This window comes from Sapajus apella, unplaced genomic scaffold, assembly GCF_009761245.1.
Source record: "Sapajus apella isolate SASKATOON/1434 unplaced genomic scaffold, GSC_monkey_1.0 scaffold15, whole genome shotgun sequence".
Taxonomy (NCBI): Eukaryota; Metazoa; Chordata; class Mammalia; order Primates; family Cebidae; genus Sapajus; species Sapajus apella.
In genome coordinates this window covers 11616141-11641554 of record NW_022436955.1, presented here as the reverse complement: position 1 = coordinate 11641554, position 25414 = coordinate 11616141, and the positions used below count along the sequence as shown (strand labels likewise).

The 25414-nt window shown below is 44.6% G+C and overlaps 1 protein-coding gene across 6 annotated transcripts in view; it reads right to left on the bottom strand.

Moving 5' to 3' along the window:
• DUS2 (dihydrouridine synthase 2) overlaps nucleotides 1-25414 on the bottom strand; it is an 89744-nt gene that overhangs the window by 12480 nt on the left and 51850 nt on the right. For all 6 annotated transcript variants that reach the window (XM_032283799.1, XM_032283800.1, XM_032283798.1 and 3 more), the window contains 6 exons: nucleotides 19543-19588; nucleotides 14571-14662; nucleotides 13329-13372; nucleotides 11191-11251; nucleotides 5659-5706; nucleotides 90-155 (listed from right to left, as the gene is read on the bottom strand). In XM_032283799.1, the coding sequence (XP_032139690.1) occupies nucleotides 90-155; nucleotides 5659-5706; nucleotides 11191-11251; nucleotides 13329-13372; nucleotides 14571-14662; nucleotides 19543-19588 (357 nt within the window). The remainder of the gene's footprint in view (nucleotides 1-89; nucleotides 156-5658; nucleotides 5707-11190; nucleotides 11252-13328; nucleotides 13373-14570; nucleotides 14663-19542; nucleotides 19589-25414) is intronic.

The window sequence follows — 25414 nt, the reverse complement described above, 5'->3', positions numbered from 1 at the left end:
GCTAATTTAACACCTCAAGAATCATTCACAAACCCAAATCCAACATCACCAGAGAAGATGGACCTTCAAATGTAACACACCATCCTTACCGATGGCAGGATGCGAATCTTGCAGGTCACAGGTCTGTGTGTCCCTTTAACAAGAGTGCTGAGGATCTGCAGAGAGGAAAACACAAGACCACCTAAGGCTTCTGGGACAAACCACTACAGTGACTGTACTAATTAACTCTGCTACAGACTGTGCATTCTGGTGCATGAACAGTTTGTGTATGTGTGAATGCATGTGTGTGTTTGTTACACACATATACAACATAAGCTCCATGAGGCAAAGGGCTTGTCTTTGTTCTACACTGGAGCCCCAGAACCTGCCTTGCACCTAGTGGTGTATACATATTTGTCAAATATACTGAATGAATGAGTGAACGGGTATGCGTGCACACCTGTGTGCAGCTCAGTGAGCCTTTGCCTGGACAAATACCAGAATTATATGGAGAACCGAAGAAATACAAACTGTTGGCCGGGCACGGTGGCTCAAGCCTGTAATCCCAGCACTTTGGGAGGCCGAGGCAGGTGGATCACGAGGTCAAGAGATCGAGACCATCCCGGCCAACATGGTGAAACCCTGTCTCTACTAAAAATACAAAAAATTAGCTGGGCATGGTGGTGCGTGCCTGTAATCCCAGCTACTCAGGAGGCTGAGGCAGGAGAATTGCCTGAACCCAGGAGGCGGAGGTTGCGGTGAGCCGAGATCGCGCCATTGCACTCCAGCCTGGGTAACATGAGTGAAACTCCGTCTCAAAAAAAAAAAAAAAAAATAGAAATACAAACTGTTGAATTCCACACTGTTATTTCCTGAATGAGTATCTAGGGGCAGGGCTTAGGAATGTGTGTTTTCAAAAGGCTCTGCCCAATACGCTCCATCCCGTCCTCAGTATCATTCTGACCTAGTCTTGGTTAAGAACACATGGCTGAAAATGAAAAAAAGAACAACACATAGCTGACTGGGTGTGGTGGTTCACACCTGTAATCCCAACGCTTTGAGAGGCTAAGGTGGTAAGATTGCTTGAAGTCAGCATTTTGAGACCAGCCTGGGCAACACAGCAAGACCCTGTTCCCTTTTTGTTTGTTTGTTTGTTTGCTTTGTTTTGAGACAGGGTCTGGCTCTGTTGCCCAGGCTGGAGTAAAGCGGCACAATCTTGGCTCACTGTAACCTCTTCCTCCCAGCTCAGGCCATCCTCCCACCTCAGCCTCCAGAGTAGCTGGGACCACCATGTTGGCCAGGCTGGTCTCGAACTCCTGAGCTCAAGTGATCCACCTGCTTCAGCCTCTCAAAGTCCTGGGATTACAATCATCCACCTGCTTCAGCCTCTCAAAGTCCTGGGATTACAGTCCTGGGATTACAGGAGCCACTGTACCTAGTCCATCTCTGTTTCTATTAAAAAAAAAAAGAAAGAAAGAAAGAAAGAAGGAAAGGGCAAACAGCTTCTTTCCTGAGTGAAAAGATTGTTCCCTGAGTGTTGTTCCAGGACTTGCAGGGTGAGGGAACAGGAAGGCTTTTAAGGGCCTGCATTCCCCTTTAGGGGAGTCAGGTATACATGAGCGAAATTGGCAAAGGAAAAGACAATGTACTTAACATATTTAAAAGTGCTTATCACATAGCAATTGCAAAAGATTTCAAAGAAAGATCAAGAAGTCATGCAGGAAAGTAACAGGGAGGTAGGAAGACCAGACCATACAAGAATTAGAGATAGAGAGGTGTAGATGACACTGCATGGCATTGCTATCTTCTTTCCTCATCAAAAATTTCAGGCCAGGCAAACTGGAAGAAAGATGATCCCAAGAACCCTCTTCCAATAACTGGATCTCTGTCTAGCAGAGCAGGGGGATATCTAAGTGGCTGCTGCTAGTTTTAATTCTAGACAGGCAGGGGCAGCAGAGAGTCAGGTTGCAAAAACCAGTAACGGAGGCCTTTCAGGGACATGCCAGAAGACATCAGACCAAGAGGCTGGGCTGACAGACAGGTAGACAGTTCGTGAGCAAGACAGGACCTGCTGGCCCCATTGCCAGGAACTACCAGGAAGGAACAGTCCCCAGGTGCTGCCCCAGGAGGCAGACTGGGCCTGAGGTCTTAGGGTCACCCTGGCAGGCCTTAAAGAGGCACTTACTTTTTAAGGGGGGGACTGTCAGGTACATCAAGAAATACAATAAAAATTATCATTCTAATCCCATCCTTCATGCTCAAAGCAACAGCTCTGAAAGGTTCCTTTACAAGTGCTCACTTAGAATCCTCTGACATTTTTCAATTTAAGCAACACCAGCTGGTCTGATCCAATTCTCTATCTTGTAGAACTTCCTTTCGCTGTATTTTATCCAAGTAGCTTTAAGTACTCTCTTCAGTATTTCTGTGTGTTTCGTGTGTTTTAAGGACGAGGAAGGAAATTAGGTAACCAAAACCCTAGCCACTTGCAAGGGTCACACTGAGGGGAAATGGCAACTAGAGACTGTCTACTGGCCAGGCTCTAGCATGAAACTCTCCTGAATGCCAGCTCTCCAGATCCAAGTCTTTGGGGAGAAAGAATGAGAGACAATTCCATATATGAGCAGAAGAACAGCACATCTACCTACAAGCGGGCTTGCCTCAATAGACCCACTGGCCAACGGAAGAAAAGCAGATTCCTTCACTCCCCTGGCTTCTGGGAGGCAGCAGGTGAGAAAGTATAGGCCTGGAAAGCAGTGAGACCTGAGTTCAAGTCCTGGCCCTGCCAATTGTCAGCCATGGCCCAGTGTACACAAGGGGGATGCCCTGAGCACATCTGTAATCCCAGCACTTTGGCCAAGGCAGGAGGATCATCTGAGGTCAGGAGTTCGAGGCCAGCCTGAACAACATGGTGAAATCCTATATCTACTAAAAATACAAAAATTAGCTGGGCATTGTGGTACATGCCTGTAATCCAAGCTACTTGGAGGCTGATGTAAAAGAATCACTTGAACCCAGGAGGTGGAGGTTTCAGTGAGCTGAGATCGCACCACTGCACTCCAGCCTGGGCGGCAGAGTGAGACTCCCTCTCAAATAATAAAAATAAAATGGAGATTCTTAATCCAGGGAGCGTATACCAGAGTTACCTGGTAGAAGCTTTCTCAAAGAGATTGATATCCCGCTCTCCACCCCTATTCACCCCAAGAGTCTGCAGAATTCTCAACAGATAGCATCCTTTGTTTATAACTGGGGTAAAATTAATAGCACGAAATTTGCCATCTTAAACATTTTTAAGTGTATAATTTAGTAGCATTAATTACATTCACAATGTTGTACAACCGCCAACATTATGTATTTCTAAAGTTTTTCATAACCCCAAACAAGAATCTTTGAGAACATTTCTAGAGGTGGTCCTGAGATACTCCCATAGATGGAACCATGGGCCTAAAACTCCAAGCCTGGAAGGACCCACAAAGCTCTCACCCAGGTCACCCAGTTTGCCAGCATAGTCTGGACCTGAACTGAATCCAGCCCCTACACCTAAGCCACACCTGGCTCTGTTGTGGAAGCATGCAACCTCCCCACCATGGGGCAAACCCCATCTATCAGTCCAACCTGGACCATCTAAATACCCAACCAGAGGAGTAGTGGAATGACCTAAGCTTCTGAGGTTAAGTGTAGCTCTGCTGCCTCATGGATGAAATTTGCCTCATTCAAAGAGGGGCAGTAGAGAGGACAGAGTCAACATCCTGGGTCTGAGAAGAAAGGAGACTGGAGGATAACAAAAATGCCTGTGTGCTCATGTTGTGAACCACATCCTCCCTGCTGGGGCCCCCTCTCCTAAGTGTGGAAACCAATTTGACATCCACGATGTCTACTTCCACTCCACCCTGCACAGAAGTGACTAACGGGAGATTTCCAAGTTGAGGTGCCTATTGAGCTGACGCTTATGAATTATACCCAGGTACTTTTAACCTGAAATGCTACTGAGAAGGGTGCTGACACTAGAAGTCAGAAAAGACTATGGCTCACAAGCTGGCTATGCCTGACACTTATTTACTATATGGTCTTAAATTATTTTCTCTCTCTGTGCTTTATTGTTCTTTTTTTTTTTTTTTTTTTTTTTTTTTTAAAATCTCCAAAAACAGTCATTATTAAAATCTTACAAATCATATTTCCAAAAAGTTTTAACAATTTTTTTTTTTTTGAGATGATGGAGTCTCACTGTCGCCCAGGCTGGAGTGCAGTGGCGTGATCTTAGTTCATGCAGCCTCTGCCTCCAGGGTTCAAGCAATTCTGCCTCAAACCTCCCACGTAGCTAGGATCACAGGCGTGTGCCACCACACCCAGCTAAGCTTTATTGTTCTTGACCAAATAGAGATAAATGCCAATCCTGTTTACTTCAAGGGGTTTCAGGATCAAATGAAAGGCACATTATGGCCAGGTGCAGTGGCTCACACCTGTAATCCCAGCACTTTGAGACAGGTGGGATCATCTGAGGTCAGCAGCTCAAGACCAGCCTGGCCAACATGGCGAAACTCTGTCTCTACTAAAAATATAAAAATTAGCCAGGAGTCGTGGTGGGTGCCTCTAATCCCAGCTACTCAGGAGGTGGACACAGCAGAATCACTTGAACCCTGAAGGCAGAGGTTGCAGTGAGCTGAAATCATGCCACTGCACTCCAGCCTTGGCAACAGAGCAAGACTCTGTATCAAAAAAAAGAAAGGGACATTATACAAGTATACTACAGATATAGTATCTCTGGCTACACATGGGAAAAATGAGAAGGCACCAAACCAGCAAGCACAGTGGTCTTCCTATGCCCCAGAGCCCACAGGGCTGGAGGAACATGCAGGGTTGAGCTGCTGACACGGCACCCAGCAGCAATGTCAGCTCTCATTGGTGGTGCCTGAGTCTCAAGTCACTCTAGCCTGGGAAGCAGGATGAGGCTTAAAGCCCAGACAGGGAATTAGCGAAAGAGAATGAGAAGGAAAACAAAGAAGCTAAAAGGAAAGAGTTGGCAGACTGGGAGGGGAACACAAAGGATATGGATGGCATGGCAGAGAATGTCATCGCCACACGCCCTGACAGCTCACAATGCCAGGTAGTAAATGCCAACCGGTCCCCAGGGCCTCATTAAGCTAGCCTACAGAATCAACAAAGAAAGGGGAACAGAGAGATTAACTTCAGCTTGCCTCATCTGACGCTGGTCTGGCCTGCTCTCCAAGGGCTCGGGTAGACTCTGTCAGGACACAGCAGACCCACTCCTGTTCTCATCAAGCCCCCTGGGAGAGGCCAATCCACCCACACACATACAAACACACAGGGCCACTTAGCCTGTCCTCACCACAGGTGGCCTGGCCTCTGCTCTCAAGACCTTCCCAGAAGGGAGACAGGCAATACAGAAGAGGTTTTGAGTCCTCCGGACCCCTGGCTCTTTGTTGACATGTCCCTAGCTCTTGGCCTTTTAGGAACTTCAAGCTTGCTGTGGGCTGGCTCAGGGGTTCTCAAACTTGGCTGCACGTCAAAATCACTGGGAAGATTTTTTGGAAATCACTAGGCCACAGGTAGAGAAACTGGGTGGACATCAGTAAATCTGGTATTGGTGGAAGGAGGTGTTGTAGACAACTGTAGTTTGGAGCTGTATTTGAGGACCCCTATTTTCACCCATGTAGGACTTACCTTCTCAATCTTGTCAGGGTCTGACAGCAAAGCAGCTCCCATTCCTCCCTAAGGAGAAACACAAAAGGTCTTTTACAGCTGGGAGACAGCATGGCCCTCTCCATGGGATGGGGTGTGGCAACTGGGCACTACCGAGGCACTCACCTCCAAGGCACCAAGGCCCACTGGCAACTGGCACTTCTTTAAACAAGTAGGAAGGCAGCAGTATCTGTGCCCGTAACATCTGGGACTGAAGTGTGACAATTTTTTTTTTTTTTTGCGACAGAGTCTCACTCTGTCATCTAGGCTCGAGTGCAGTGGTGCAATCTTGGCTCACTGCAACCTCTACCTCCCAGGTTGAAGTGATTCTCCTGCCTCAGCCTCCCAAATAGCTAGGACTACAGGCACGTACCACCACACCTGGCTAATTTTTTTTTTTTTTTTGTATTTTTAGTAGAGAAGGGGTTTCACCATGTTGGCCAGGCTGGATGTCCAAGAGTGATGACTTTTAAAATGTATAAGCTGGGTATGGTGGCTCACACCTGTAATTCTAGCACTTTGGGAGGCTGAGTCAGGCCCATCACCTGAGGTCAGGAGTTCAAGACCAACCTGGCCAATACAGTAAAACCCTGTCTCTACTGAAAATACAAACATTACTGGAGTGTAGTGGTGTGCTCCTGAATAGCTGAATAGTCCCAGCTATTCAGAAGGTTGAGGCAGAAGAACTGCTTGAACCCAGGAAGAGGCACAGGCTGCAGCGAGATGAGATTATACCACTGTACCCCAGCTTGCGTGACAGAGCGAGACTCCATCTCAAACAAAAAAAAGTCATAATTCTGATCCCCTTGGTAAAACCCACAGATCTATCTAGAAGTGGGCTATATAAAACTTATTTTTCAAGACTACCCACTCCCTAACCCAGGCCTCCATGTCTTAATACACTAAATCCCACCATCTCCCAAGCCCTTAAAAAAACAATGAATCACTCTTCCTTTGAAATAAGATCAAATGCGCCTTCTTCCTGTCATACCCACTGCTTGCACAGGCATCACCACCACCACCAGCAAAGCCACTAAGATGCACACAACTTACAAACTCTATCTAGGCTTTTCTCTTCTGCCAGCAACAATATCCCAGCCCAGACCCATGCCCAACTCTAACAAAAGCCCAGGAAATGGAAACCACCAACCCACGCAACCACTAGAATCTTGATAACAGCAATGGTGGTTGCTCTTTATGGTGAGTTACTGGTGATTTTCCTGCTCTTTCCTGTACTTGTCTATATTTTCCAAGTTCTGGACAATGGTATTAATTACTTTTATAATGGGGGAGGGGGATCTTTAAAAATCTGAATCCATTAGGAGTGAGATGAAGGCAAAAAAAACCAATTTCAATAAATATATGCTGTCAGTATAAAGATTACACACTAACAAATGCTCACAGAATGTGCTCACAAGTTTTAAGTTCAGTTATTACACTTTAAGTTCATGTTTAAGGATGACAAATTGGAATCAGAGAGGACATTAAACCACCACAGACTCAGCTAAGCTGAGCCTGGATTTTAAAGAAGAATAGATAGACTGGAAAATCCACCAACTCTGGATTACAATGGTCATAAAAGAAACCTTGAAGGCCTCAAGGAAGCCCTGGCACTCCCTCTGGCTCCATCTGTCCTTCCACTCACACATATCCAGCCCTTCCTTAGAGATTCACAGGATCTAAAATTCAGTTTCACTGCCCCTTCCACAATAATGACTTTCTCAATAATGAAATTTCCTTCCTTCCTTCCTTCCTTCCTTCCTTCTTTCCTTCCTTCCTTCCTTTCTATTTAACTTGCTTGCCTTTTTGAATAAGTAAAACATTCAAAATCTAATTCAATGGGTAATGAATAAGAAGTCTCCCACCCTAAGGAATGGGAGACTTTTCAATCTACACTTTCTTTGTGTGTGTGAGACAGGTTCTTACTCTGTGGCCCAGGCTGGAGTGCAGTTATGTGATCTTGGCTCACTGCAACCTCCAAGGTTCATGCAATTCTCCTGTTTCAGCCTCCCAAGTAGCTGGGACTACAGGTGCATGCCACCACACCTTGCTAATTTTTATATTTTTTGGTAGATACAGGGTTTCACCCTTTTGGCCAGGCTGGTCTTGAACTCCTGACCTCAGGATCCACCTGCCTTAGCCTCCTGGAATGTGGGTATTACAGGCATAAGCCACTGCACCCAACCTCAATCTATACTTTTTATCTGGCTTGGATTCTTGAACCATGAGAACACAGCAGATATTCAGCTAGTATATACATGCATGGCATACTGGTTGGTATCTCTTCTGACTGATCAGTGCCAGTGCTGTGCCAGTTAATTATTTTCAGTAGCACCCCTGTAATGGGAATTTACTACCTATGCATAACAAAATAAAAACTTATGTTTCTTCCCCAGAGGAAACCAATGTTACTAATTTCTTGTGTGTCTCTCCAAAAATCTTCCCTGAATAAACAAATAAATATATACATTCATTCCCCATCCTCCTTATATAAATGGTATAGTACCATTTAGACAAGGTAGTATATAATTCTGCTCCAAGCTTTTTTCACTCTACAATATATCAGGGAGATCATTCCAAATCTTTTTTTTTTTTTTTAGACAAAGTCTCACTTGGTAGCCCAGGCTGGAGTGCAATGGTGCAAACTTGGTTCACTGCAACTTCTGTTTCCTGGGTTCAAGTGATTCTACTACCTCAGCCTCCCAAGTACCTGGGATTACAGGGATGCACCACCATGCCCAGCTAATTTCTGTATTTTTAGTAGGGACGGGGGGTTTCACCTGTTAGTCAGGCTGGTCTCAAACTCCTGATCTCAAGTGATCCACCCGCTTTGGCCCTCCAAAGTGCTGGGATTACAGGTGCAAGCTACTGCACCCTGCCTCCAAATCAGTTTAACTCTGCTCCTCACATAGTTTAGGAATACAAAGAAGTAATCAGAAAAGAGCAAAACAGGCCAGGCGCAGTGACTTACATCTGTAATCCCAGCGCTTTGGGAGGCCAAGGTGGGCGGATCACAATCGAGGTCAGACATTAGAGACCAGCCTGGACAACATGGTGAAACTCTGTCTCTACTAAAAATACAAAAAAATTAGCCAGGCGTGGTGGTGGGTGCCTGCAGTCTCAGCTACTCAGGAGGCTGAGGCAGGAGAATCACTTGAACCCAGAAGACGGAGGTTGCAGTGAACCAAGATCACACCACTGTACTCCAACCTGGGCAACAAGAGCAAGACTCCTTCACAAAAAAAAAGACCAACGATACCTAAAGTACAAGTCCAGATGATCGTTACCCGCCAAGGTTTTCAATCCTGCACTCCTCTGCTTCTTCATCAACTCCCACTAGACAAACTTCTGGTCAAATCAAGGTACTCGCGCCTCCATGTGTCTACCTCATATTCATCCCCAGGGCCCTGCTTATGCCACACCCTCTGATTACAGGGTCTGAAATCTCAGCCCAAGGACCACATTTCTCTATAAAATTCCAAATTTAGGCTGGGTGCGGTGGCTCATACCTGTAATCCCAGCACTTTGGGAGTCCAAGGAGGGTGAATCACTTGAAGTCAGGAGTTCAAGGCCAGCCTGATCAACATGGAGAAACCCCACCTCTACTAAAAATACAAAACTAGCTGGGTGTGGTAGCACATGCTTGTAATCCCAGCTACTCGGGAGGCTGAGGCAGGAGAATCGCTTGAACCCAGGAGGCACAGGTTGCGGTGAGCTGAGATCGTGCCATTGCACTCCAGCCTGGGCAACAAGAGTGAAACTCTGCCTCAAAAAAAAAATTCCAAGTTTAAGGGCTATCTTTCCTCTTCCTTCTCTGGGTTACCATAGTCTGATCTCTTCTGATATGACAATGGGAACATTTGCATTGCATTCACTTTTTTTTTTTTTTTTTTTCTTTTGAGACAGTGTTTCATTCTTGTCGCCCAGGCTGGAGGGTAGTGGCATGATCTTGGTTCACTGCAACCTCCACCTCCCAGGTTCAAGCAATTCTCCTGCTTCAGCCTCCTAAGTAGTTGGGATTACAGGTACACACCACCATGCCCAGCTAATTTTTTGTATTTTTAGTAGAGACAGAGTTTCACTGTGCTGGCCAGGTTGGTCTCAAACTCCTGACCTCAAATGATCTGCTCACCTCAGCCTCTCAAAGTGCTGGGATTACAGGCACCAGCCCCCATGCCCAGCCCTTTTTGTTTTTTTTTAACTTTTAAAAGTTTGTACAGACAAGGTCTCACTTTGTTGTCCAGGCTGGTCTCAAACTCCTGGGCTCAAGTGATCCTCCTACATCAGCCTCCCAAAGTGTTAGGATTACATGTGTGAGCCACTGCACCCAGCATCCTCTCTTTTGTTTTAATGTATGTCTCAGATGTTTTCCTTTTCTTTTAATCCTCCTCTGGGCTCTCTGGGATATGTGTCTGAGTTTTATTCATGAAAAGACAGAGCCCTGTCCACTCTATTTTTCTCTGTACTTTTTTTTTTTTTTTTAAATAGAGATGGGGTTTCACCATGTTGGCCAGGCTGGTCTTGAACTCCTGACATGATCCACCCATCTCGGCCTCCCAAAGTGCTGGGATTACAGGCGTGAGCCACAGCACCTGGCCTTTTCTCTGTACTTTTGCATTGTTTTATTACTTGGGCATGAGTTCTCTCTCTCTTGGGCATGAGTTCTCTCTTTCTCTCTCTCTCTCTCTCTCTCTCTCTCTCTATATATATATATATATATATATATACACACACACACACACACATACATACACACACACACAAATATATACAATTATATAAATAATATATTTATATAATACATAATATATAATTATATATTATATATCATATGTAATAATATACCTATATATTACATAATATATAATGATATAGTATATATTATTTATATAAGATATAATAAAAATATAATCTATATATGAACATATGTGTATTTGTATGTTTGCGATATATGAGTTTGTGTACATGTATAAACCACTTGAGGGTAAGTTATATATACCATATCCCTTTACTCCTAAATATTTCAGTGTGTATTCTTGTGTATTCTTATTTTTTTTTTAGATGAAGTCTTGCCCTGTTGCCCAGGCTGTAGTGCAATGGTGTGATCTCAGCCCAGTGCAACCTCCACCTTCTGGGTTCAAGTGATTCTCCTGCCTCAGCCTCCTGAGGAGCTGGGATTACAGGCATCTGCTACCATGCCCAGTTAATTTTTTGTATCTTTAGTAGAGACGGGGTTTCATCATGTTGGCCACGCTGGTCTCAAACTCCTGACCTCATGATCCGCCTGCCTCAGCCTCCCAAAGTGCTGGGATTACAGGCATGAGCCACTGCGCCCTACCTCTAAGTGTGTATTCTCTAAGAATAAAGATATTCTGTTACATAACCACAGAAGAGCATTTTCCCCATCTAGTACAGAATCCAGTCCAGAGTTAGTTATTATACTTAGTTGTTATGTCTTGTTAGCCTCTTCATCTGCATCCTACATTTATGAGGAGTATAAGGAAATCAGTTTACCTTGGTGGAATATTCTTTTGGACAGCCCATGTTGACATCAATACCAGCCACATCATTTTCTCTGGAAAAAGATGAAGGAGTAAAGGTAATAAATATTGAATTAGAGGAAAGAAGGTGGAATTAAAGGCATAGATGTGGAATTAAAGGGAAAGGGTCTGTGCTCATGAACCTCTTACCCTGTCCCTGGCCCTATGAAACACACCAACCCCCCAAGGCTGGGCGTGGTGGCTCACGCCTGTAATCCCAGCACTTTGGGAAGCTGAGGCAGCAGATCACAAGGTCAGCAGTTTGAGACCAGCGTGACTAACATGGTGAAACCCCATCTCTACTAAAAAATACAAAATATTAGTCGGGCATGGTAGTACATGCCTGTAATCCCAGCTACTCGGGAAGCTGAGGCAGGAGAATCGCTTGAATCTGGGAGGCGGAGGTTGCAGTGAGCCGAGATCACACCATTGCACTCCAGCCAGGACAACAGATTGAGACTCCATCTCAAAAAAAAAAAAAAGAAATATACCAAGCCCCAATGACAGAAGCTGAAAAATGGGAAAGAAACCCGTCCCTAAAATGTGCAACTGTCTCATCTGAGCAGAGAACCAGAGAAAAGATATAATGTATGCATACATCTATAAAAGGCTAGATGCAGAGAGGACTTTGCCACTTTGGAGTGGTATCAGATAATTCAGACGGGCACACTGAACTTGGCTGAGACAGTAAAAGCCATTTGTCAATGCAGAAAAGTGACATGAGCCTAAGAGCCCTTTCCCAGACTACAGCTTCTAGTGGAAGTTATAGCACTGCCTTTGTTGGCTGGGCTGCACAGATGGTTTAATCCAAACAATTCTCAGATATAAAAAGAATCCTCACTCCATCCTCTGGTATGCATTTTGTTGGTGCAAAAGTAATTGGGGTTTTTGCCATTACTTTCAATGGCAAAAATATTAATACCTAATATTAACTGAAATATTAATACCTAGTTAATAGTCTGTGATCAGCAGCAATAACTGCCTGAGTTCCCTCTTACTCTCTTTGTAATTGTAACAGTAGTAAACACTTACTAAGATCTCACTTATGTGCCACATGCTACAAAGACATTTAGATGCATTATTTCACTTACCTTTCCCTATGCCAAAGGTTGGTAGCACTATTTTATAGAAAATTCTCAGTGAGATTAAGTAACTTACCTCAGGTCACACAATTAACAAGTAGCAAAACCAAAATTCCAAACCTGGTCTGTCTTAATTTCAAAACCTATCACATTAACTATAGCACTCTCCTGCCTTTGTTTTTGTTTTCGAAAGGTCTCACTCTCTTCCCCAGGCTGGAGTGCAGAGGCGCAATGAGGGCTCACTGCAGCCTCGACCTCCTGGGCCCAAGTGATCCTTCCACATCAGCCTTCCAAGTAGCTGGGACCACTGGCATGCACCACCATTTTTGTAGAGATGAGGTCTGCCTATGTTGCCCAGGCTTCCTGTCTTTGTTAATTCAGGAAGCAATATGTTTTACCTATACTTCTATACTTAAAGCTTCAGAACTCATAGTCATGGGAATCCCTGGAAAGGGAGTTTCAAATAAATACAAAAAAACAGCTCCCGTAGTATGCACAGAAGGTCTCTGGGATCTAGGCACTGTGGGTACACGTGAGTCCCAGGCCGGCCCTTGGATGCCACAAACAGAGGGAAACCAGACACTCTTAACCTGAAAATAGAAGGTAATGGGCTAGAAGGCAGAAGGGTGGGTCACCTCCAAAGTCACCAAGACATTAAAGCCTCACAGTTCAAAGGAGAGACAAAGGCAGTGTTAAAGATGGAGGAGAGGCTGGGCCTAGTGGCTCATGCCTGTAATCCCACCACTTTGGGAGGCCGAGGCAGGCGGATCACAAGGTCAGGAGTTCAAGACCAGACTGGCAAATGTGGTGAAACCCCATCTCTACTAAAAAATATAAAAATTAGCTGGGCATGGTGGCTCATGCCTGTAATCCCAGCTATTTGGGAGGCTGAGGTAGGAGAATTGCTTGAACTGGGACCCTGGAGGTTGCAGTGAGCTGAAATTGTGCCACTGCACTCCAGCCTGGGCTACAGAGCAAAATTCTACCTCAAAAAAAAAAAAAAAAAAAAAAAGATGGAGGAGGAACTTACACAAGCCTGGCCACAGCAAGGGCTCGCTCTGCATCTGAAGTCCCCTGGGAATACAAAAAGGTTGCATCAATCATTGTCCTGACACAGGTACACATACACTGACAAACACACTCATGCAGTGCACATACACATACACACACACACACACACACACACACCCCAAACACAAGAGTCAGTCTAGCTTTCTCTTAAACGGGCAGCCCACTAGACTAGCTCACTGCCAGAAGAAAAAGGCAAACTTTGAGGGTCTAGAAAATGTTATCAATACTATGATTACTTTCAAACATATCAAAAACTTTAAAACATTTGATAGTGACCATTCAAATACCCACCATTTAGATGCTACAATTAACATTTTGCTAGATTTGCTTTATCACATGTTTACCCGTTATCATTTCTTTTTCTTTTTTTTTTTTTTTTTTTTTTAATAATTTTCCTTTTTCTTTTCTAGAGATGGGGTCTCACTATGTTGCCCAGGCTGGAGTGCAGTGGCTATTCACAGGCACAATCCCACTACTGATCAGCACGGGAGTTTTGACCTGCTCCATTGATCTGGGCCAGTTCACTCCTCCTTAGGCAATCTGGTGGTCCCCCGCTCCTGGGAGGTCACCATACTGATGCCGAACTTAGTGCGGACACCCAATTGGCATAGTGCACTACAGCCCAAAACTCCTGGGCTCAAACAATCCTCCCACCTCAGCGACCCGAGTAGCTGGGACTACAGGCACGAGCCACTGCACCTGGCTGTTATCAATTTTTTAGAAACCTAAACATCATTCAGGATGTTTCTGAAAAAGCACCAAGAAATGCCCAAAGTGAGAGAAGAGCACTATAGCGTCATCACAACTCAAACACAAATCCTAACTACTCTTGAGGAATCCTAATTTCTTTCTATGAGAAATATACATACACTACATGAAAACAAAGACTATGATCTGAGTAATCAATGCTAGGGATTTAAAAATAGAGAAATCAGGTCAAACAGACAATTCCTACAAGTAAGTAAATTAAACTTGAGACTAGAGGCATATAAAACTATGATAGTTTGATTTCCTTAAACTGTCTCCAATAGTGTAATCACTCATGACTGGCCCTTTGGAAAACATTAAAGTGGAGTCTTCAGGAAGCCACGGTTGTGCAATGTAGCCCAGCCATTCAACACTGGCCTGGCACCGAGGATGAGTTGGGAAATCCCAGGGGATGGTGAGCCTCAGGAGGACATGCAGCAATGGGGTCTCTCACCATCTGGAAAACAACCCTGTTCTGCTCTCTTTCACAGGTGCGGAAGACAACTCGATCATCAGGGGCAACAAAGTCCACTGTGCTGAGCACCTCTGCAAGAAAACACAACACACAGGGCCACTCAATGAAGATAAATGTTCAACCCTAGCCTAAGCCCTGTAAGAAAACACAGCCAGAGTGTGAGCTTGGAAGGGAAAGAGATCCTAAATGTATACCATTCTTACCAAAAATACTATACACGTGGGAGTCTCCTGTGATGATAAGGATGGTCTATTTCCTGACCTGGGTGATGGCTGTTCGTTTTGCAATTATTTGTTAAACTGTATGTTTGTGTTTAATGCACTTTTTCTGAATGGTGGTTAACATTTTGCAATGTTTAAAATGTTGAAACAGGGCCAGGTGTGGTGGCTCACATCTGTAATCCCAGCACTTTGGGAGGCCGAGGCAGGTGGATCACGAGATCAAGAGTTTGAGATCAGCCTGGCCAACATGGTAAAACCCCGTCTCTACTAGGAATACAAAAATTAGCCAGGCGTGGTAGGGCATGCCTGTAATACCAGCTACTTGGGAGGCTGAGGCAGGAGAATCACTTGAACCTGGGAGGCAGAGGTTGGGCAACGGAGCAAGACTCCATTTTGCTGGGCAACAGAGCAAGACTCTGTCTCAGGAAAAAAAAATTTTTTTTTGAAACAAAACGTACATACATAGCTGGGCACGGTGGCTCATGCCTATAATCCCAGCACTTTGGGAGGCCAAGATGAGTGGATCACTTGAGGTTAGGAGTTCGAAGCCAGCCTAGACAACATGGCAAAACCCCATCTCTATTAAAAACACAAAAAGTGGCTGGGCGTGGTGGAGGGTGCCTGCAATCCTAGCTACTCAAGAGGCTGAGGCAGGAGAATTGCTTGAACCTGGGAGGCAGAGGTTGCAGTGAGCTGAGACCACGCCACTGCACTCCAGCCTGGGCAAGAGAGGCTCGATCTAAAAAAAATTTTTTAATGTACATACGTGGAAGTTTGTCTATGTTTCAGATTTGGCCCAAATTTTCCCAGAAAACGTCATTCTGACGTTCAGCAAATTTACTATCTACTTATAGTAAGACAGGTCCTGTGAGTGGAAGGTTACTATATTACAATCATCTCCATTGCTATTCATAGTTCCATATTTGCGAATGTGCCTCTTTGTTAACATTTATTTGTGACCCCAAAATCAATACTTGAGATGTTTTCATGGTCATCCAAGGACAGGCACAGAGTGGTGAAAGTTTTGAGTTGCTAATATCTGATACATCCTAAGAAAAAAAAAAAAAAAGTTTGAGTTGCCTGATGTGCATACTCCTAGCTGAGATCAAACAAGGTGATGCTCAGCCTTCTCCCTTCAGCTCTCATACTGTCAACAAGAGTCCTTTTTGTGGTGTATTTCCTGCCACACTTCTGCATATTTATGCTTTTTGTTGGTGATCTCACTGTTTAAAATGGTCCCAAGCGGCTGGGTGTGGTGGCTCACACCTGTAATCCCAGCACTTTGGGAGGCTGAGATGGGTGGATCACCTGAGGTCAGGGAATTCGAGACCACCCTGGGCAACATGGTGAAACTCAGTTTCTACTAAAATTAAAAAAAAAAAAAATTAGCTGGGCATGGTGGTACACGCCTGTAGCCCAAGCTACTTGGAAGGCTGAGGGACAAGAATCACTTGAGCCAGACAGGCGGAGGTTGCAATGAGCTGAGATCACACCACTGCACTCCAGCTTGGGCTACAGAGTGAGATTCTGTCTCAAAAAAAATAAAATAAAATGGTCCCAAGCATACTGCTGAAACGTTGTCTAACGTTCCTAAACACAAGAAGACTGTCATGGGCCTTATGGAGAAAATACACATGTTGAATAAGCTTTGTTCAGGCATGAAATTACAGCACTATTACCCATGTTAGTGGGTTCAATGTTAATCAATGGTATATATTAAATAATATGCCTTTAAACAGAAACACACAGCCGGGAGTTTGAAACCAGCTGGGGAACATTGTTAAGACCCCCATCTCTACAACAAATTTAAAAATTGGCCAGGTAGGCCAGGCACAGTGGCTCACGCCTATAATCCCAGCACTTTGGAAGGCTGAGGTGGGAGGATCACAAGGTCAAGAGATGGAGACCATCCTGGCTGACACAGTGAAACCATGGTAATATTCTCTACTAAAAATACAAAAAATTAGCCGGGCATGTTGGCACGTGCCTATAATCCCAGCTACTCAGGAGGCTCAGGCAGGAGAATTGCTTGAACCCGGAGGTGGAGGTTGCAGTGAGCCAAGATGGCGCCACTACACTCCAGCCTGGGCAACAGAGCGAGACTCTGTCTACAAAAAAAAATTGGCCAGGCATGAAGGTGTGCACCTAAAGTCCCAGCTACTTGGGAGGCTGAGGCAGGAGGATCATTGGAGCCCAGGAGTTTGATGCTGCAGTGAGCTATGGTCACACCACTATACTCCAGCCTGGGCAACAGAGTGAGACCTCGTCGCAAAAAAGAAACCAAAGAAAAATTTAAAAACACACACAAAACAAGGTTATGGACTGATGAGTTGATGAAAATATGAACATAGGCTTGCACAAACCTAACCGTATATTTCCCCCAGGGTCACTGGTTCAGTATCCGCTCATTTAATGTTCATAGCACCTTTATAGAAATAACAACTGCACATAACGAGAAGTGACTGTATTTTATCTGTCAGCTTCCCAAAGAAGCTCCACAATAGATGCTACCATTATTAGCTTTTAAAGATGACTATACATGAACATGGCAGAAGGGAGAATATGCCTTTCCAAAGGTGGTCTTGAGAAATAAATGAGATCTTTGATGCACTTAAAGCATTTCCATACATGGAAACTGTTATTATCATCCCAGCATTCAACAGATTAGAAAGTTTAAAAGGGTGGGGTAAAGGCAATGAAATGTTGAGAGAGGTAATCAAAGTGATCACTGACAGAAAAAGCTCATGATTGGCAATAAGAAGTAACCAAGAAATCTTTGTGTGTTTATAATGCAACTCTGTTTATAACAGCAAAATACTGGGAACCCCTGTTAAGGCTCTGGTAAAATCAATTCTGACATAGTCACCTATAGGTACTGACATGGGCAGATATCCTAATAGAAAAGTAAATGGCAAAACAACATGTGTTGTATGATCTCAGGGGGTGGGGAGATATATATATACACACACCCCCACATTTTTTTTCTCCTTATCCAAACACTACCTCGATCTAGAAGAGGGATATACATAAACATGTCATATTTTGTACATACACATTACTTACTATATATATAGAGAAACACACATTGTTCCTCTTTCTGATTACCTCTTTAGGTGTAGGATTATGGAGGATTTTTATTTTCTAGGTTACACAGATCTATAATATTGACTTTTTTATCACACAGAAAAAATACATACATTTAAAGTAATTTGGCTGGGTGTGGTGGCTCACGCCTATAATCCTAGCACTTTGGGAGGCTGACGTGGGTGGATCACAAGGTCAGGAGCTCAAGACCAGCCTGGCCAACAGGATGAAACCCTGTCTCTACTAAAAATATAAAAATTAGCTGGGTGTGGTATTGAGTGCCTGTGGTCCCAGCTACTCGGGAAGCCGAAGCAGGAGAATTGGTTGAACCTGGTAGTCAGAGGTTGCAGTGACCCAGGACCACGCCATTACACTCCAGCCTGGGCAACAAAGTGAGACTCTGTCTCCAGAAAAAAAAAAAATTGACAAAATTGTGTCATAACTTCTAGTGAAACTTCCATTAAGATTTTGGCCAGGCATTGTGGTTCACGTCTGTAATCCTAGCACTTTGGGAGGCCGAAGAAGGTAAATCACAAGGTCAGGAGTTCAAGACCAGCCTAGCCAATATGGTGACATCCCATCTCTACTAAAAATACAAAAATTAGCTGGGCGTGGTGGCACATACCTGTAGTCGCAGCTACTCAGGAGGCTGAGGCAGAAGAATTGCTTGAACCCAGGAGAAAGGGGTTGCAGTGAGCCAAGATCGTGCCAGTATACTTCAGCCTGGGTGACAGAGTGAGACTCCATCTCAAAAGAAAAGATTTCACAAGCAGGCCAGGCGCAGTGGCTCAGGCCTGTAATCCCAGCACTTTGGGAGGCTGAGGTGGGCAGATCAACTGAGGTCAGGAGTTCAAAACCAGCCTGGCCAACATGGTGAAACCCCATCTATACTAAAAATACAAAAATCAATCAGTTGTGATGACGGGCACCTGTGGTTCCCAGCTACACGGGAGGCTGAGGCAGGAGAATCGCTTTAACCCAGGAGACGGAGGTTGCAGTGAACTGAGATTACCCTACTTAACTCCAGCCTGGGCAACAGAGGAAGACTCCATCTCAAAAAAAAAAAAAAATTTCACAAGTATATACATATGTATCAAAAACCTCAAGGAACATACTACAACTCTAATCAAAGCAGAATCAGCCTCATCAATAAAATATCAGCAAAATTACAACTTGTCACAATCACATTTGCACAGAGCATAGGGTGTGCACAGTACTTATTTGGTCCTCACTCCAACCCTATGATTTAAGTAAAGCAATGACTATGATTTCATTTTACAGTTAAAGGAGCTGAGGCAGACAGAGGTTTTATGGCTTGCCCAAGGTTATACACCTAGCAAGTGGCCAAGCCAGGGCCAATGCTAAAGCCATCCCGACTGCAAGGCTCCTAGAGTCCCTCCCATGCTATGTTACATGGTGATTTCTATCCCAGCATGCCTGTGAATGAAAGGCACTCTTAGCCTGTTTCACATCTGGCTTTTTGTCATGGCCTCTGGAGAGCAGTGACTGCTCTCAAGGGAGCATGTGATCTACAAAATTACTCAATGAAGCCAGGCAAGATACTGTCACCCCAGGCAAGGGCAGTGGTAGTGCTGCTTAAGCCCAGCAGGGCACATGCATAATTCTGGAGCCAGATCTGTACTCACCATTGACAACTCTCTTACACTGAATCATCTTGAGGTCGATCAGCTCCTGCAGAAGAATCAGAGGACACTCGTCAGTCCTGAACATGTAGGCTCTGGGCATGAAAGAGGATTTTCATCACACACCTAATAAGAACTGCTTAGCCGGTCACCCTACTACCAACAACAAACCACGGCTTTTGGGACATATAGTGCTATCCTCCCCACCCAAGTATAGCAAACAGGAGCCAGAGTGAGCTACCCTCAATTAGCTGCACTTCTCAGGGAACTTGGAGATGTTTGGGGCCTAGAATGAATGAACCGCTTAGCCAGAAAGAAGATAATCATCCAGAATGTGGCCACCCAGAAATTTTCCTCAAATAACAGTCTCAGCAGAAGCCTAGCCCATCAAAGAATAGCCCACCTATCCCTAAGCAAAGGGCAGGCTGTGAAAGACTCCCAAGAAGCATCCAAGAATAACACTGGAACCAGTGAATAGAAGCAAAGGGAGAAAGATCTGAGATGAACACAAGAAAGAAAAGTCTAAAACCCCTATCCAACATGGGTCACACTGTGTGGAAATGAAAAGGTAAGGTCCCCGACTCTGGAGATACTCAAATAGCCTCAGGAAAGAAAGAAAAAGGGGGTTTCTTCAAAATCACATAATAAAAATGGAGGAAAACCTCCTATCTCCTGGAGGACTGAGATTATCTAATTCTTAGTTGGAGACAAGACTGTTCTGCTTTGTTCCATCGTAATCTCAGCAGACACCTGTCACACAGCCCAGAAGCTCATGCCCATGGATTCTGGGGCTCCAGAAAAGAATAGGCACTCACCCCTGGTACTAACCCCCATATTCACTCCCTATGAACCCCAGCAAGTCACAACTCCAGCCAGGTGGACACAATGATCTCCTACTCACTCACGGGAGTACCTAGGGACAATGGCCAAAAAATCCCCATGGTATCCATAGGACTTCCCCCAGCATATCCACCATCAGGTTAGTAAATGTTCTAGGTATTTATGTGGCCATTATCTCCATGCAGTATTCAGGTCATCAAATAACTGATGTCCACTAGGCCTGAACAAACAAATCACCACAATCAAGCAGTTTGGACATGGTTGACATCCAAACCCCAAGAATCAGTGTGGCATCCCAAAGGATGAGCAGAGCCCAACTCAGAGTCCTGGTAGCCAGTGATCCTAGTTGCAAAGGCAAGCAAGAAGGCAAGTGGACAAGTAGGAAGGACTGAATGGCCTGTTTTTATAAAAAGAAATTCAGTAGCCAAATTTGTGCTGACCTACCTGTGTTAGCCAGACAGAGTCCATTTTGCTGAGAGCCAGACAGACTCCATCTTAACATCCACCTCACCCCTTCTGCTGCTTCTCCCTTAAGTGCATACCTAGGTCTTGCTACTGTGCTGGGTCATGCTATACTTAGAACTATAGAAACATATAACCTTTGTAACTATACCCTGCTTGGCAAGCCCACTTACCATTGTGAATGCCCCCCTTGATTGATTATATGACAAGTACTGAATACCCCCCTTGGTAACCAGCAATCATGGGAACCACTTGTGTATACCCTCCTTGAAAATCAACAATCAGGAGAACTTCCTGCCTCCTAGTTGCCAGCCTCCTTATCTAACATGCTTGTTCTGCTTCTGTAAATTCTGCTCCAGCTAGGCTCCCCCTCCCCTACCTTAAGCAAGGTATAAAAAGGAATCCAGCCCCTTCCTCGGGGCCAAGAGAATTTTGAGTGTTAGCTGTCTCTCGGTCACCAGCTAATTAATAAAGGACTCTTAATTTCAAACTCAGAGCATGGCACTGTTCCATCTAACCTGCTTGGGTATAACAAACTGAGCTTTGGTAGGGACTAGAACAGGAAAAAATAAGACATGTCTCACATCAAAGATTGGGACGTTTATTAGTTCCAAGTATTTACAGAAATCTGTCCAAACATTAGCTAACAATTAAGCTAACCCAGGAGAACTTCACTGGCCACACATGGCAAAGAACACAAGCCTTACAAAATTAGTTCAGAATAGTCACTAAGCAAACAAACAACAACAAACACTGGCAACGTGATGGCTCACATCTGTAACCCCAGCACTTAAGAAAACCAAAGAGGGAGGATTGCTTGAGCTTAGGAGTTCAAGACCAGCCTGGGCAACAAAGTGAGTCCTTGTCTCTACAAAAGATTTTTTAAACTTAGCTGGGCGTGGTAGTATGTGCCTGTGGTCCCAGCTACATGGGACACTAAGGCAGAAGAATCGCTTGAGACCAGGTGGTCGAGGTTGCAGTAAGCTATGATTGTGCCACTGCATGCCAGCCTGGGCAACAGAGTGAGACCCTGTCTCAAAAAAAAAGAAAGCACATCAGGCATGGTGGCTCATGCCTGTAATGCCAGCACTCTGGGAGGCCAAGGCGGCTGGATAACTTGAGGTAAGGAGTTCAAGACCATCCTGGCCAACATGGTGAAACCCTATCTCTACTAAAATACAAAAATTAGCTGGCCGTGGTGGTACGCGCCTGTAATCCCAGCTACTCAGGAGGCTAAAGCAGGACAATTGCTTGAACTTGGGAGGCAGAGGTTGCAGTGAGCCGAGATTGCACCACTGTACTCCAGGCTGAGCAACAGAGCAAGACTCCGTCTCAAAAAAAAAAAAAACAATAATCAAAACTTTGTTATTTGAAAATATCAACAAAATTAACAAACTTTTAGCTAGACTACCAGTGGAAAAAAAACAGAGAAGACTCAAATTATTAAAATCAGAATGAAAGAGAAAACATTACTACTGACCTTAAAGAAATAAAAAGGATTGTAAGGAAATAATATAAACCATTTTATGCAAAAAAAATTAGATAACCTACATGAGATGAACACACACTACTGAATCTGACTGAAGAAATAAAAAATGGAAATAGACCTATAACAAGAAATTAAGGCCAGCACAGTTGGCTTATGCCAAGAAAACTTAACTGAGCATGGTGGCACATGCCTGTAATCCCAGCTACTGGGGAGGTTGAGGCAGGAGAATTGCTTGAACCTGGGAAGAAGAGGCTACAGTGAGCTGAGATCGTGCCACTGCACTCCAGCCTGGGCAACAGAGGGAGACTCCGCTTAAAAAAAAAAATTAATGAAATCATATACTTTACAGTGACATGGATGCAGCCGGCAGCCATTATCCTAAGCAAATTTACACAGAAACAAACCCAAATAACACATGTTCTCATTTGTAAGTGGGAATTAAGCATTGAGTACACACAAACATAAAGATGGGAACAATAGATACTGGAGACTTCCAAAGGCAGGAAGCAGAGAGGGGACAAGGGCTGAAAAACTTCCTATTGGGTATTAAGTTCACTATCTGGGTGACAGGATCAATAGAAGCTCAAACCCTTAGCATCACACACTGTACCCTTGTAACAAATCTGCATATGTACACATGAATCTAAAAATTTAAAAATAAGAATAAATTTTAAAATTAAAAATGTTTCCCAGCCCATGCACGGCGGCTCATGCCTGTAATCCCAGCACTTTGGGAGGCCAAGGATGGTGGATCACCTGAGGTCAGGAGTTCGAGACCAGCCTGGCCAACTTTGCGAAACACTGTCTCTACCAAAAATACAAAAATTAGCTGGGCATGGTGGTAGGCACCTGTAATCCCAGCTACTTGGAAGGCTGAGGCAGGAGAATCGCTTGAACTCGGGAGGCAGAGGTTGCAGTGAGCTGAGATTGCACCATTGCACTCCAGCACGCTGAGCAACAGAACGAGACTCCATCTCAAAATAAAAATAAAAAAATAGACTGGGCATGGTGGCTCACGCCTGTAATGCCAGCACTTTGGGAGGCCAAGGTGGGCAGATCACATGAGGTTGGGAGTTCAAGACAGCCTGACCAACATGGAGAAACCTCATCTCTACTAAAAATACAAAAAATTATTAGCAGGGCATGGTGGCACATGCCTGTAATCCCAGCTACTTGGGAGGCTGAGGTAGGAGAATTGCTTTAACCTGGAAGATAGAGGTTGCAGTGAGCCCAGATCATGCCATTATACTCTAGCCTGGGCAACAAGAGCAAAACTCCGTCTTATAAATAAGTAAATAAATAAATATAAATAAAAAGTTTCCCCAAAAGAAAAGCTCAGGACCAAATGCCTTACCGGTAAATTCTACCAAATATTTAAATGATCAATCCTTCCCAAATTCTTCCAAATAATCCTTCCCAAAGTCTTCTAAATAACAGAAAAGGAGAGAATACTTTCTTTCTTTCTTTCTTGAGACAGAGTCTTCCTCTGTCACCCAGGCTGGAGTGCAGTGGCTCAATCTTGGCTTACTGCAACCTCTGCCTCCTGGGATCAAGGAATTCTCCTGCATCAGACTCCCAAGTATCTGGGATTACAGATGCGCACCACCATGCCCAGATAATTTTTTTTGTATTTTTAGTAGAGGCAGGGTTTCACCATGTTGGCTAGGCTGGTCTCAAATTCCTGACCTCGTGATCCTCCCACCTCGGCCTCTCAAAGTGCTGGAATTACAGGTGTGAGCCACTGTGCCCAGCTAACACTTTCAAACTCATTCATTGAGGTCCACATTTCCCTAGTACCAAAACCAAAGGCATCACAAGAAAAGTAAGATAATAACCAATATTTCTCAAAACGCAAAAAAAAAACCTCAACAAAATAACAGCAAGCCAAGTCCAGCAACACATAAAAAGATTCTATACCATGACCAAGTAGGATTCATCCCTGCTTGGTATAACACCCAATAATCAACTGATATAATGCACCACATCAATAGAATAAAAACCAAAAACCACATGATCTTCTCAATAAACACAAAGATTTTCTGATGAAATCCAACACCCTTCCAGGATAAAAACACTCAACAAGGCTGGGCACAGTGGCTCACACCTGTAAACTCAGCACTTTGGGAGGCTGAGGTGGGTGGATCTTTTTTTATTTTTTGAGACAAACTTTCGCCCTGGTTGCCCAGGCTGGAGTGCAATGGCATGATCTTGGCTCACTGCAACCTCCACCTCCCAGGTTCAAGCGATTTTCCTGCCTCAGCCTGGTGAGTAGCTGGGAATATAGGTACCCGCCACCACACTCAGCTAATTTTTTATGTATATTTTAGTAGAGACAGCATTTCCTCATGTTGGCCAGGCTGGTCTCAAACTCCTGACCTCGGGCGATCCACCTGCCTCAGACTCCCAAAGTGCTGGGATTACAGGCGTGAGCCACCGTGCCCAGCCGATGTGATCTTGTATATGGAAAGATCTATATACAAGATCCAGAAAGCCTGGCTGGGCGCGGTGGCTCATGCCTATAATTCCAGCACTTTGGGAGGCTGAGACAGGTGGATCATGAAGTCAGGAGATTGAGACCATCGTGCACAATGAAACCCCATCTCTACTAAAAATACAAAAATATTAGCCGGGCATGATAGCATGTGCCTGTAGTCCCAGCTACTTGGGAGGCTGAAGTAGGAGAATCACTTCAACCCGGGAGGCAGGGGTTGTGGTGAGCTGAGATCATGCCACTGTACTCCAGCCTGGGCAACAGAGGGAGACTCCATCTCAAAAAAATATAAATAAATAAATAAAAAGAAAGAAGGCCGGGCGCGGTGGCTCAAGCCTGTAATCCCAGCACTTTGGGAGGCCGAGGCAGGTGGATCACGAGGTCAAGAGATCGAGACCATCCTGGTCAACATGGTGAAACCCCGTCTCTACCAAAAATACAAAAAAAATTAGCTGGGCACGGTGGCACGTGCCTGTAATCCCAGCTACTCAGGAGGCTGAGGCAGGAGAATTGCCTGAACCCAGGAGGCAGAGGTTGCGGTGAGCCGAGATCGCGCCATTGCACTCCAGCCTGGGTAACATGAGTGAAACTCC